Here is a 13,885-nt window from a genome sequence, read left to right on the forward strand (position 1 = left end):
GCCGAGGAGGAGATCGCTCCAAACATCTGTCGAAGTGCACGAGTGTCCTGCAGACCCGCCCATTGTAACATCGGAGAGGGAAACTATGACCTGCGATAACAAGCTGACATGCACTCCTGAGAGGGGTGCAAGTCATCGTGTGTCGCAGTTCAAAAGGAGGAGGGATTCGCCTGGAACGTCTGGAAGAGAGCCCAAGACACCCAGATCGGCAGTAAGAGCTCGCCAGGAGTCCCGCAGAGGCGAACAGTCACGAATATCAAGGGAGAGAGAAGGGAGAGGGAAGAGAGATAGATGGAAGGAACATACAGAAACCATTTACAGTATTATTTTCTTCGGAAATTAGAAATGGATGGGAAAGAGTCAGTCTTAAAAATTATGAGGTTGCTCTTATATCCACTTGACATCTCCATCACGTTTTTGTTTGGCTACTTCAGGCTCGCCCTGGCTCAGCAGTATTGAATAAGGTCTATGGCACATGTGACAGTCTAATGGAGGATAGTAATGTCTATAACTGAGATATGTGATGAGGAATCCAAGGAATGAACCCACTGCAACATCTGCTTTGGGGGAATATAGAAAGTCCCATTATTGGATACAGATTTGAGAATTAATTTCTACACTGGGAAATTGGAAAAATCATTTGGAGCACTCGCCTTGCCAATGGTGGTGGTAATCACAGGTACGACTCAGTGCGATAGCCAGGGCAAATGCTAGCGGGAGGATGAATGCGCATAACTTCCATGAATGGCTTTTGCCTGCAGTTCCGAATGTCTTGAATTTCCCTGCTAGGTATAAAGCTATGAAGCCCAAGCTTGCGAAGGCAACTGCGAACAAAAGTACGAATAAAATATTTCATCGAGATTTAATACAGAATTATAATGAATACCATGTTGACTAGAATGTTTCGTTTTGATGATAAGATGAAATAAGAAATAGAATTTGAAAAATTGGAAAATTTTTTCAGAGTTCTATCGATTTTTGTATTTAATATTTTTTAATAAGGAGAGAATAAAAATGATGTGAAGGGCCTTCTTCTGAGGGAATGTCTATAATTAATGAGTAGTTCCTTTTAGTCCTGTACAAAATAAGGCTTCAAACATAGCAATTAAAAATTGTAAAATGGAGAACTAGAAATAGATTTACATGAAGAATGTCCACTTGGGAATGATTTCCTTCCATCTCTTATTTCAGCTGGATTCCCGTTGCACAGAAATTCGCTGTTGCCTTGGCCGTCGGGGAAGCAACGCCAGAAAAAGTCTGGCCTTGGTCTTCCTACAAATCAAATTAATCAAAATATAGGCTACTGAAGAGAGATTTATTTCTTCTGTTTTTGGGGGAGAATCTTACCAACAATGAGCTTTATCATATCAGTGATGACTCCATTAAGACCTAGTGCTAATGAGACTGCTAGGGAGCCTTGATGGAGATCTGATTTATCTCCACTCTTCAAAAATGACAGGGCGATAACTACGAAGGGGGTAATAAATACTAGGGGCTGAAAAATAAAGTAAAATAGAAAGTTCAAGTTTCCATATTTTAATAAGCAATTGATAATGAGGTACCTAACTGAAAAACAATATGCATATATATAACTTACAGAATAACCTATTGCTGTTCATAAAAAAAATTTATTGAACTTCTGAGCCCATTGGAGCATTTCACAGTTTCAATATTTTTCTACTGAAAAATGAGCAGATCACATTTATTAACATGAATTTTATAACTTTCTTTCACTAATAATTACTGTCTTGTTTTATCAACAAAATAAAAAATACTTGCAAAATTTTATCCGAAGAACTCCTGTAGTGAATATATAGTTAGAAAAACTTGTAAATATATTTTGTTCCTGTGGAATACTTTTCAGTGGATTTTTATAAGAAAGAACAAACGGACTGCAATTGTCTTCTGTAAAATGAATCATATTCTAATAAAAATATCAATGGAAATTTATTTATGTACGTGGTTAATAATGAACTCATAAATGGACAATGACGGCATTGAGTTAGTCATGAAATTAAGACATAATGGAATTGATAATGAAGTAATAAAATTAGAAATGGACAATTTCAAAAATTTACCCAGAGGAATGTAGTTGGAACATAAGAGTCCGTCTTTGGATTTCTGTAAAGCCATACTTCATTGTCATGAATTTTCCTGACGAAGGGTTCGGCTGTTTCTAGCACCCTAAAAAAATACACAAATTAGTACAGGTCCCGTCTGATGAGAAATTAATCTAACATTCTTGATGACGTACACAAATAATACTGCCAGAAAAGTTCTCAGAAATATGTCGAACCATAATCCAATCGATATGTTCACACCACGGAGTACAGTCATCCTTATCCATTAAAAAAATATGTAAGAGCCCATCCATACAGGAAATAAAAATTGCCACATGCAAGTGTTTATACAGGGATGTAAATTGTTTATTTATGGATTCAGATGACAACTCAACGAACGCATGAGCTCTTGATAGACTTGAGTGAATTGGAATTTCACCTGCATGCCACCTTCGTTTCCCAAGAATGTTTAGGAACTGATAAAGCCACCGATAACGCAGAGAGTTAATTTAATTTCATTAATTAAATAGTTTTAGAAATTCGATTATTCATCTCACTCTTTCTTTCATCCAACAACAATAAATTCGAAATCAAAGCTTGTCATTCTTGGTGCCAAAAGAATAAAATTTAAAATATTTGAAAATTCGGGGATCCATCGATAATGCAGAGATAATCATGGTCCTAAATTCATATTTTTTTCCCGCACCGGCACGTTCACCATTTGTATATTGTATATTTATATATTTGTATATTTGTATTTGCATAAGTGTTTGCAATTTCCCCTGTAATCTCTGACGAATATATCGAACTAGCTAAATTTTTCAATAAAAATTTTCTTTCGCGTGGACTATTTGAAAGAGTCCGCAATGCTTTTCAAAATTCGGCGGCTTCTACATCAGCGCCATTTGCAAATTCTCCACAGAATGCTCCAATAAACGACAGACTTTCCAACCTCAAGCTCCTCAAACCTGGTTTGACAGTTATAAATAATAGCGAGAAGCATCCACTATTTGAAAATCCAGGAGACCGTCTAGGTGAAGTTAATGGCTGCCGAAACGTCGTTATCGACGTCCACTGCAACTCACTGATTGCGACTTTTGTAAAAAAAATCAAAATTTCATTGAATCGAGATACCGGTGTGCAAACGTGAATGATAGACAGACTGGAGAGGACAGAAAATAACACATCATTATCGTCAACAGGCATCACTAGGTAAATCCATTGTCCTGATAGACGGTCGTGTGTGGTTAAATGCCCTGAACCGTCTTTGGTAGTTGCAGTTTTATACAAGTCTTTTCCAACTCCCACTCGTATTCTTCTTATTTGGTGCGGTTTTATACATTTTCGTTGACTCACTCGTCAAATGCATCGTATAGTTTTGTGATTATTGATTTCACCGAGTCTCGTATTTATCATCTGCTTTTGTTATTTATATTATTACGTATTTAATTTCCAGTGTAAATAGTGCGAATTACACGAAATTCAACCAATTTAGAACTAGAATAATCCGGTTGTCGGGAACTCGAAGTGAAATGTGATGAGAATCATTGCAGTTGATAAGTGCCAATGTCACAATTTTTACGGTGAAACTATTTATTTGACCGAGGTTGTTTATTTATTTTGTTGTTCTAGGGACGCATAATGGAAGAAGAGACTGAGTTCACAAAACTACCCTTGGAGGACAGAGTGGTACACAAGGTAAATTACGACATATTGTGAGCTTGAAACTGGTTTGGAATATATAAGTCAAATGAAACGATTAATTTGTTTGTCTTCAACAATCTAATGATTACCCACTCAAAATTGTTTTTTTTTTTAATTTCGTAATGTCTTTTTCATCCCTCATGACTAGCCCATCAAAATTCATCGTTCCATTGTCTTGTGCGATTAGATTTTTTTTTTAATCTCATGCTATCCAGTGAGTTAATTTCAGTGAGATCTCAGTTTTTCAAAATACAACAGGAATATCCTTTGATTCGCTTGAATTCGGAAATGATTTCCATTGAGGGAAGAGAGCTAAAATAATCTTGATGAATCATCAATAACTTCCAGGTTATAAAATGAAATTGAAAGATTTGTCCTACTTTAGATTTTTTATTACAATACCAATGCATTAATGGAACGTGACTATTTATTAAATAATTTTTAAATGCGTTTTTTATTTTTCAAAATGAGACGTCATCCGTTGGAAGTACTTCGTTTCAATAAAAGTTATTTTATTTTGTACGGGCTATTTTCGGCTATTAATGTGGTTTTTATGATATTCCATTGTTTATGCCATTGAATTTTATTTGGATGAGAAGGTGTAATGTCCATGAAATGCCATATTATTGTGGGAATCCTTTTTTTTTAAATATTAAGCTGAAGATTCAAAACAATTCAAAGTTGCTAGCCAACAGGAAAACGCGAATTTCTCAAGTCCGTGGAATTAAAAACATAAAAATGTTCGGTGCCAAATTACACAGGAGTTTTCATTCATTGAAATCTAACGAAGATGTCCATCTTGTTTCCCTAAATATTTATCAATTTATATGAAACAATTGAATGTACCAGCAGTTTCTTCGCAAAGCCTTTCCAAGATTTGACACTAATTCTCATTAACAACAATGTTTCCTTCTCTTTCAGTCATGGAAAGCCCGAGTGCACGGTTACGAGGAATGCACAAAGAAATTCGGATGCATCGACGACGAAAAGTCCCCAGAATGGAATAAATATCTCGGTCTAATAAAGAAATTCGTCGTAGACAGTAATGCAGCTGCCCAGGAAAAGGGTATGGAGGCTGCTCTGGTGTACGTGGAGAACGCAGCATGTGCAGGCAAAGCTGTTGGTGAAGTGATGTCAGGAATAGTGAACAAATGCATAGCTGCTCCCAAAGCAAAGACTAAGGACCTAGCAGTCCAGCTCAGCCTGATGTTCATGGAGATAGAGAAGCACGAGACTGTTCAAGAGGAGCTCCTGAAAGGAACCGAAGCAAAAAATCCGAAAATTGTATCGGCATGTATAAACACTCTGACACTAAGCCTTAGAGAGTTCGGTTCCACTGTTGTCAACGTCAAACCCCTATTGAAAAAGATTGCCGGTTTCCTGGAGGACCGAGACAAAGTAGTACGTGAAGAGGGAAAAGCCCTCGTGATCGAAATTTATAGATGGATTGGTGCTCCAATAAAGCATCAACTGAATTCCTTAAAGCCAGTGCAATTAACAGAACTGGAAGCAGAATTTTCTAAACTTGGCGATGGGAAAGCCCATCCTAATCGGTACCTGAGGTCCCAGAAACCCAAAGAAAGATGTATCTCAGAGACAGGAGGTGGAGACGGTGATGGAGACGAGAACGACGAGGACGAGGATGACGGAGTTGGTGGAGTTGAGATTGATCCTTACGAACAGATCGACCCAGTGGACATTCTCTCAAAACTACCAAAGGATTTTTACGAGAAGCTCGAAGCCAAGAAGTGGCAGGAGCGAAAAGAGGCTTTAGAAACCTTAGAAAATCTGGTGAAGAATCCAAAATTAGAGAGTGGAGATTATGGTGATCTTGTTCGAGTTCTGAAGAAAATTGTCAGTAAAGATTCCAATGTTGTAGTGGTTTCACTGGCTGGAAAGTGCTTGGCAGGTCTAGCCTCAGGATTAAAAAAGAAATTCCAACCCTACGCCTGCGCCTGTTTGCCTGCCCTCCTCGAGAAGTTCAAAGAGAAGAAGCCAACGGTTGTAACAGTCCTTCGAGAAGCTGTTGATGCGATATTCCAGAGTATAAGCATTGAAACAGTCCTGGAGGATACCCTGGCGGCTTTGGAAAATAAGAATCCTGCGGTCAAAGCAGAAACAGCTGCATTCTTAGCCAGATGTTTTGCAAGAACTCCTCCACCAAATTTAACCAAGAAGCTGTTGAAGGCGTACAGTGGAGCTCTCCTGAAGACCCTCAATGAGTCGGACCCCACTGTTCGTGACAGTTCGGCAGAGGCCCTAGGAACAGTTTTGAAATTAGTAGGTGAGAAAGCAATGACACCGTTCCTGGGCGATCTTGACAACCTCAAAATGTCTAAGATCAAAGAATGCGCTGAGAAAGCTGTTATATTGATAAAGGTCTCGGGTCCGAAGAAAGCAGAGCGCCCCACAACAGCGCCCGCTAAGATCGAGTCATCATCCTCAGGTATCCCCTCTAAGACAACAAAGAGACCCAACACGACAGCAACTAAGAAGCCAGCAGGAGGAGTGAAGAAGCTAGGAGCATCAGGTCCTGCAGTCAAAAAACCAGCACCATCGAAGATGCCACAGCAAGAAAAGGATCTTCCCTCTGAACTGGTTGACGAGATTGCTGGAGAGACGCTCCCCCCTGAGATTCTATCAGGATTAGTCGATGCCAACTGGAAGACTCGTCTGCAGGCTGTCGAGCAGTTGTCGGACTTCATTAGACAGAAGGAGCCAGTTGAAATACCCACACAAGTCATCGTGAGGACCTTGGGGAGGAAACCAGGGTTCAAGGACACAAACTTTCAGGTTTTGAAGCAACGATTGGAACTGGTGAAAACCCTGGCAGAAGGTTACACTTTCTCTGTGACGACATCCAGCTACTGCATCATGGATATAACAGAAAAACTGGGAGATTCTAAAAACAGTTCTGTAGCTGCTGAAACCTTGTCAGCTATTGCTGAAGCAACGTCCTTCGATCATGTGGCTAACGAAGTCCTGGGCTTTGCCTTCAACCAAAAGAACCCCAAAGTCCAACAGGAGACCCTTCTCTGGTTGTCGAACGCTCTCATGGAGTTCGGCTGCACAGCCAATGTGAAAATCATGATGGACAACATCAAGAAAGGAGTGGCTGCTACCAATCCCAGCGTGAGAACATCCGCTATTACTCTGGTGGGGACCTTGTACCTGTTCATGGGTAGAAGTTTGCTGGTGTTCTTTGACAGTGAAAAGCCAGCGTTGAAGCAACAAATTGAACAGGAATGCGATAAAAGAAATGGCGAGGTGCCACCAGCCCCCACACGAGGACCAAAGTCGAAGGCCAAGTCCAAATCGGCGAATGGAAAAACCAGTAATGATCAGGAGGATGACGATAATTACGGTGGCGAAGAAAATGGTCCTTCGGAGGTGAACGATTTATTGCCTCGAGTGGACATCTCCAATCAGATCACTGAAGCCCTCATAGCTGAGTTAGGAGACAAGAACTGGAAGGTGAGGAATGAGGGACTCGTGAAGGTCAGCAATATCATCAACGATGCCAAATTCATAAAGGGATCAATTGGGGAATTGTCGAGGGCCCTGGCTCCTCGTCTCACTGACAGCAATACCAAAATCGCTCAGGCTGCCCTGGGGATCTGCGAGAAATTGGCGACAGCCATGGGAGCACCAATCAAACAACACATTCGTGCATTGTTCCCTGGGTTCATCCAGTGCCTGGGGGACTCGAAAAACTGGATCAGGACAGCCGCGATCACCTGCATCAACACCTGGGGGGATCAGTGTGGGTATAAGGAGTTCTTCGATGGAGAGATCATTGGGGATGCTCTGAAAGCAGGCTCACCAGCCCTGAGGGCTGAATTGTGGAGCTGGTTGGCCCAAAAATTACCTCTCATTCCAGTTAAACAAATACCGAAGGAGGAGCTGATGGTGTGTTTGCCTCATTTATACTCCAATCTCGAGGATCGTAATTCTGATGTGAGGAAAAATGCTCAGGAGGCAGTGCTTGGATTCATGATTCACCTCTCATACGATGGCATGGTGAGACAGACGGAGAAGCTCAAACCCAGTTCCAAGAGTGGAGTAATCGCTAGTTTAGATAAAGCAAGGCCGAACCTACCGATGAAGCCTTTACCCTCGAAAAAAACTCCCGAAGAGACCCACAAGACTGTTAAAAGTGGGGGAGCTATGAAGGCTGCTGGAAAGACGATAGTTAAACCTAAATCAGGAAATGCCTCAAAGCAAAACAGTGCGAGAAAGAAGGAGGAGGATGTCGATACTAGTCCTCTCCTGGCGATAAACAACTTGAAGCATCAGAGGGTTATCGATGAACAGAAATTAAAAGTCCTCAAGTGGAACTTCACGACTCCTAGGGAGGAATTCGTGGAACTGCTGAAGGAGTTAATGGGCTCCGCTGGGGTCAACAAGTCTCTCATAGCGAATATGTTCCATGCTGATTTCCGATATCATTTGAAGGCCATTGAGACCCTGACCGATGATCTCCAGGATAATAGCAAAGCTCTAGTGTCTAATCTGGATTTAATTCTCAAGTGGCTGACCCTCAGGTTCTTTGATACTAATCCCTCGGTGTTGCTGAAGGGTTTGGACTATCTGCAGACCGTTTTCAATCTTCTCATTCAGGATCAGTATCACATGTTGGAGAACGAGGCTGCCTCATTCATTCCATACCTCATTATCAAAATTGGAGATCCCAAGGATGCTGTGAGGAATGGAGTAAGGGCCCTTTTCAAACAAATTGCACTGGTCTATCCTGTCAGTAAATTATTCTCGTACGTCATGGAGGGCCTCAAGTCGAAGAATGCACGTCAAAGGACAGAGTGTCTCGATCAGTTGGGCTCCTTAATTGAAAATTATGGAGTCACTATCTGTCAGCCCTCGCCATCAGCTGCACTCAGGGAAATAGCAAAACAGATCGCTGATCGTGATAATTCAGTGAGAAATGCTGCGTTAAATTGCATCGTTCAGGCGTATTTCCTCGAAGGGGAACGTGTTTATAAGTTCATTGGGCAGATCTCGGAGAAGGACATGTCGTTGCTGGAGGAGAGGATTAAACGCGCGGGAAAGAATCGACCACTGAAATCTGCCTCATCGAACAGGATATCTTCTGCTCCTTCGGGGATTAATCATCATACTGCTCCTCCTTCATCAGCTCATGCCGGAAATAATGCTGATGATTGTGATCCTGAGGATGAGGAGGATGATGAAAATGAGGACGATGGGGGCGATATAGTTATCGAGTCGCCTGAAGAGAGGTAACTTATGATAGTATCCTAATAATTAGAATTAGTGATTTAGTCATTACGATAATGGAATTGTCGGGTAAATTTTGTGAACATTCTTATAATGTTCTAGAATATCTATAGATTATTATCATTTTTTATCTTTCCGAAATTCTTGGGTATTAACTCTCGTTTTGAATTTTGTTCCGTTACATTTTCAGTTCATGATAAATTCATAGAAAAAAATATTCAGAAAATTCTTTAGATGGACTTAATCATACGGAAAAAGCTTCTCTCAAGGATTTCTTTATTCTTCTAATGAACTAAATCTAACAAAAACAAATAAAACTGTTAACATCATGGTCAGCGCTTTATGGTCCTGAATTTTTGTGATTAATTGCTTTCATCATTTATTAACACGTTACACATTAATCGTTATTATACCGACTAAATGTCTCCCAAAGGAATTTCCGACTCAGAGTTAAATAACGAAAAATGCGAAATTGATGTTTTCGAAATTAATGTGGGAAGATTTGTAATTATAAATTAGATTCACACCGACCGCTTGGTCCCTCTCCCAGGTAACAATTTATAAAGTCTTCGCTGATGTTTACATTTCCCTTCGGCGAGGCCCTATTGTGTCAGGATTAAAGGGAATAGCCAAACCCCTGATAGTCAAAACCCTGACTGATAATTATAGTTGTCCATAATAGAGTCTTTACGAGTTTCTTACTAAAACTTCGTTAAAAACTTTTGCACCAGGATCGCGAATCTTGCCCCCACGAGACCTTTACCCAATTCGAATGCTCATGAGGGTCTTCATTGAGCCTTGCATTCACTTTACGGTCATTTAACAGAGATCCAGGCGTGATCTGGTGTGAATCTACTATATATTTACCAGGACATTTTCTTTGGAGAAATTTAGTCGTCGAACATACATTGCTCAGTCGCACATGTCTTTGCTAAATTCACTTACAGGAATCTAGCTCGAAATACACGCGTTAATGCCAACAATGAAGATAAATCGGAGGAGCACCTCATCAGCACTGTTAAATCATCCAATTTGCTAGATTGTATTAATGAAATTGGGGATGAAGGGGAGAAGACTGCATCAGAGAAGATCGTGACAGTTGATGTCAATGACAATCGTGATTCTGAGAAGACGTTCGTGCTAACATTTTTTTTTTATTTGTTTTGGGGTTAATTCGTCTGTAGTGGTGAGGAGAGAATTGAACTCAGTTTGAGGATGAGTATGATGAATGTTTTGGAGTACAAGGGCGATAGGTATCTGGCAAAAGGAGATTAGACTACTTACTACGTAAAAGCTGACTAGACTACGACATTAAACAAAATCTATAAAAGTAAAATGGTTCGATGAAAGCTCTCTCAATTTTTCCCAGTATTTACTTCTAAAATATCCTCCAAAACTGATAATCAATAACAATTTCTCACGTCACTTTGCTACTTCTCTCCTAAACTGGTGCAGGTTATGTGTTTCACTTGTTCCACCTATCATTGTCTATTCGCCATTGAAGATCAATCAGCATGAGAAGATTCAACCTACGACCCTCCCACGATTTCATTTCAGCTGTTTCACCTTCGTGTGTCTAGAGCCCCTTTAATATTGAGCCCTCTCTTACTCGAACTGTCTCTGTTTCCAGGTACACCTCTCCAATAACCAAGTCGAAGGTGTCAGGTCCCTTCGGTTTAGATATGGACTTTCTCAAGAAACTGGAGGAGAACGCGCCGGCTCGTTGGAAAATTCCCCAGCTAACGGACCCTAACTGGGACCCCAACGAAACAGTCAACACCCTGAACCACCCTCCCACCGCTGTGATCCCCATGACCTCTCCCAGAATAATCGCAACACGAGCGTCCCTAGTTTCCCCAGTGACCAGCCCAATCACTAAAGTGGATAGCGTTGAGCGTAGTATAATCGCCATGACGAATACCGAATTATCAGCAGCCATAATAGCAATGAACAACATGGAAGCCATAATAAAATCTCCCCAAGCATCACTGATGCAGTCCAAAGAGGACAAGTTCATTCGCGCCATCAACATGCAACTGAAGATGCTGCAGACATACCCAACAGTGGACGATCCAGAGGTTGCTAAGGGTTTTAGAATAGCTTTTGTGGTTACCCTGAGCTTTTATGACACTGGATTCCTTGGTAAAAATGTCTCACTCCAGGAGCTCAAAGAGTTAATCCATCAGATGCTGATTCTCCTAGTAGAAAATAAATTATCTCACTTGAGCCAAGCTGATGCATATATTCGTGTCGTCAACAGTATCGTGGTGAAATCAATCGATCACTCAAATCACACGACAATAATGTGTGTTCTGATAAAATTACTTCACGCCTGTGCTGAGACCAAAGTGGCTCCCAAGTACGAAGAACTGGTGATGAAGTGTCTCTGGAAGATCGTGAAGACAATGCCCAACTGGGTGGGTGATCTGGACTACGACACGATTCTTCTCGAGGTGCACAATTTCTTCAAGGATCATCCTTCGAGTGGATGGAAAAAAAGGGCCTCAGACATGCCCCTGAGGACCATAAAAACAGTTCTCCACAGTATCACGAAGATCAAGGGTGCTTCAATACTCAATCACTTGACTAAGATCAACAATACTAATGAGTCTGAGCTTAAGAGCTATTTGCATCGTCTCCTGGAGACTGTCAAACCTGACGACATCAACTCGGGAACGCGAACCATAACGAAGCAGAAGCACTTGTCGAAGACCACTCATGCACAGCTGTCAGAGATATTCAAAAAAATTGGATCAAAGCACCATACACAGGAGGGTCTTGCCCAGCTGTACGATTTCAAGCTTCAGTATCCTGAGGCTGATGTCCAACCATTCCTCGTTAAGTCACATCAATTCTTCCAGGACTTCATTGAACAGGGCCTCAAGGACATTGATCAAGCTAGAAGAAATCAGAATGTTAATTCACCGATGGGTAACCAGTACTCTGGTACTTCTGTCCATCCAGTGAGTTATACTGAGGAGAGAGCCACCATGAATCCCCTTCAGAGGTTGGAGAAGCTGAGGGCACTCGAGGCCAAGTACCACGCCAATGCTCCCAGTCACTCAAATCCAACGTGAATTTCATCAACTTGAAATGCCCTTGTGAAGCTTTTCGAGGAATTTATTTAGTACGAGATCATTGTTCTGTACATAGACTTTACATCGACCTTGTCTCTCTACGTTGTTCTCTTGTTCGGTCAACTGATATTTAAATCGATTTTTCATAATTTTTTAATTGACTCAGAGGATAAGGTTTGCCTTTGTTTTATGGCATTTCGTTATTTATAATTTTCTTTTCTTCATGTTCAGAGGGTTGATTACGACGATTCGTTGATTTTTGGGAATTGTAAAAGCCAACGAGTTTGGTAGAAAATTCTATTGTATTTCTGGTGAACTTTCATTGAAAATTCGGAGCTTTTCGTAGGGAGGCCATTGGATTTTTTTCAATGCAGTAGCGAAACTGTATAATGCTTGCAGTTGATTTTGACAATTGATTAACGTTCGATGAATATTTGGAGTTTAAGAGAGCTGACAACATTTTTGTCAATAGCTTTTTCCCAGAGCTTCACTCGCTCAAAAAGGAAGAATACCCGCCCGTTGAATTTAAAGATATCCCTTAATAAACGAGTTTCGCTATTTAACAGAAATGAGTGGAAAATGTTTCATTCAAAAAATCAATAGAATTCCCTGAAATCTCCTCAGCTCAAATTCCCAATTTTTTCATTTTTACTTTATAGGAAAAGAAAAAATAATAGAATACAAAAAAAAATTGGATGTGTTGGGGGTTTTCTATAAAAATGTCCTAAAAAGAAAAGTTGAACAAAAAAATTAATTGGGATTTTTTCTGTGATATAATTTCTGCTCCATATTGTCTGTTGCTGGAGAATTGAGATTCTCAATGGAAGTTCGAAGGAAATCTAACAGAATTTTCTGGCAAATTTTTCCATAAAATTTTCTCGAGTTCACAGTCGAAAGTATAGTGAAATCATATGTACTAATGGTGGGGGGGTCTATGTACTCAATGATTCTTCAGTGATTTGGGTAAGATAAAGTAATCGTTAGTTATGATTAGTATGTATAGTTGACCCTAAATGATATATTGATATTATTAAATTATAAACAATCTCCCAGTGTTGTATCCTGAATCAAATTCATATTTATGCTTAATTTTAAACCAGAAAATTTTCAATGGAAGTTTTTTTGTATGGAATGAAAAGGAATTGGAGCTGGATCTGCTCTTAGGGTTGATAGATTTCTTTTTTTGTAGCATTACAGTATTTTTTATATGCAGTTTCATGTTAGATTATTATGCAGTAGTCGGGCAAGTTCCGGGTGTCGATTACTTGTTTTTTCACGAATCTGTTTCTTTCACCTAGCATAATGGAACAAAGCTGGACTTGAATGTTAACACAGTTGATCATAAGTTTAATGGTAGATTAATTGATTTAACTCGAATCTCGAAAATCAATGGAAGAAAACAATTATATATACTATTCAATTTATTCGACCAAATATATCAACTCTTTCATGATTAATCGTTCTTGTTTTCATTTCACTTTATACAAATTGTTCATCCCAAGTCGTTGTAGGGCCTTCAATCAACTTTTACAATTGCGTGCGGCTCCAACGGTTTTATTATTTTTAAGTAATGTCAAGGTTATCGTACGGGAGGCACCAGGGATAGCCATATCCATAAATGAGAAATGCAGATAAATTGTTGAACCCCTACAAAATGATTATCACTTCTAAGTTTATAATTACTGTGCTCAACAATTTAAACTGAGGGTTACGTACTGTCATCAATTTAAATATTCAATTTCCGAATTATTTTATTAGCTCGTTGGTGGAAAATTTTTAGTACGAAGGACAAAT

At 39.9% G+C, this 13,885-nt stretch overlaps 2 protein-coding genes across 4 annotated transcripts; one reads left to right on the forward strand and one right to left on the reverse strand.

The window, feature by feature from the left end:
* Positions 1-303: 303 nt before the first annotated feature.
* LOC135167093 (phospholipid phosphatase 5) lies at positions 304-2,512 on the reverse strand. Its single transcript, XM_064129957.1, has 6 exons — positions 2,255-2,512; positions 2,079-2,184; positions 1,348-1,495; positions 1,144-1,272; positions 654-824; positions 304-557 (listed from the first exon to the last, which is right to left on the reverse strand). The coding sequence occupies exons 1-6, from the start codon at positions 2,335-2,337 to the stop codon at positions 388-390; spliced, it is 807 nt and encodes a 268-aa protein (XP_063986027.1). The 5' UTR covers positions 2,338-2,512; the 3' UTR covers positions 304-387.
* A 539-nt stretch (positions 2,513-3,051) lies between these two features.
* Positions 3,052-13,548, forward strand: LOC135166726 (protein mini spindles). 3 transcript variants are annotated; one of them, XM_064129273.1, is made up of 5 exons: positions 3,052-3,272; positions 3,693-3,758; positions 4,686-9,016; positions 9,962-10,147; positions 10,645-13,548. In XM_064129273.1, the coding sequence occupies exons 2-5, from the start codon at positions 3,702-3,704 to the stop codon at positions 12,089-12,091; spliced, it is 6,021 nt and encodes a 2,006-aa protein (XP_063985343.1). In that variant the 5' UTR covers positions 3,052-3,272; positions 3,693-3,701; the 3' UTR covers positions 12,092-13,548. The 3 variants fall into 3 exon arrangements, with proteins under 3 accessions (XP_063985343.1, XP_063985359.1, XP_063985351.1); XM_064129281.1 differs by lacking the exon at positions 3,052-3,272 and adding an exon at positions 3,354-3,465; XM_064129289.1 differs by lacking the exon at positions 9,962-10,147 and having other exon boundaries at positions 3,053-3,272.
* Positions 13,549-13,885: the final 337 nt, after the last annotated feature.

This window comes from Diachasmimorpha longicaudata, chromosome 1 (assembly GCF_034640455.1).
Source record: "Diachasmimorpha longicaudata isolate KC_UGA_2023 chromosome 1, iyDiaLong2, whole genome shotgun sequence".
Lineage (NCBI taxonomy): Eukaryota > Metazoa > Arthropoda > Insecta > Hymenoptera > Braconidae > Diachasmimorpha > Diachasmimorpha longicaudata.

Coding starts and splice junctions, on each gene's coding strand:
- LOC135166726 (XM_064129273.1), top strand. CDS start 3,702: ATGGAAGAAGAGACTGAGTTCACAAAACTACCCTTGGAGGACAGAGTG. Junction 3,759..4,685: donor AGGACAGAGTGGTACACAAG/GTAAATTACGAC, acceptor CTTCTCTTTCAG/TCATGGAAAGCCCGAGTGCA. Junction 9,017..9,961: donor ATCGAGTCGCCTGAAGAGAG/GTAACTTATGAT, acceptor ATTCACTTACAG/GAATCTAGCTCGAAATACAC.
- LOC135167093 (XM_064129957.1), bottom strand. CDS start 2,337: ATGACTGTACTCCGTGGTGTGAACATATCGATTGGATTATGGTTCGAC. Junction 825..1,143: donor CCCAAGTGGACATTCTTCAT/GTAAATCTATTT, acceptor TTTTGTTCGCAG/TTGCCTTCGCAAGCTTGGGC. Junction 558..653: donor TTACCACCACCATTGGCAAG/GCGAGTGCTCCA, acceptor CCCCCAAAGCAG/ATGTTGCAGTGGGTTCATTC.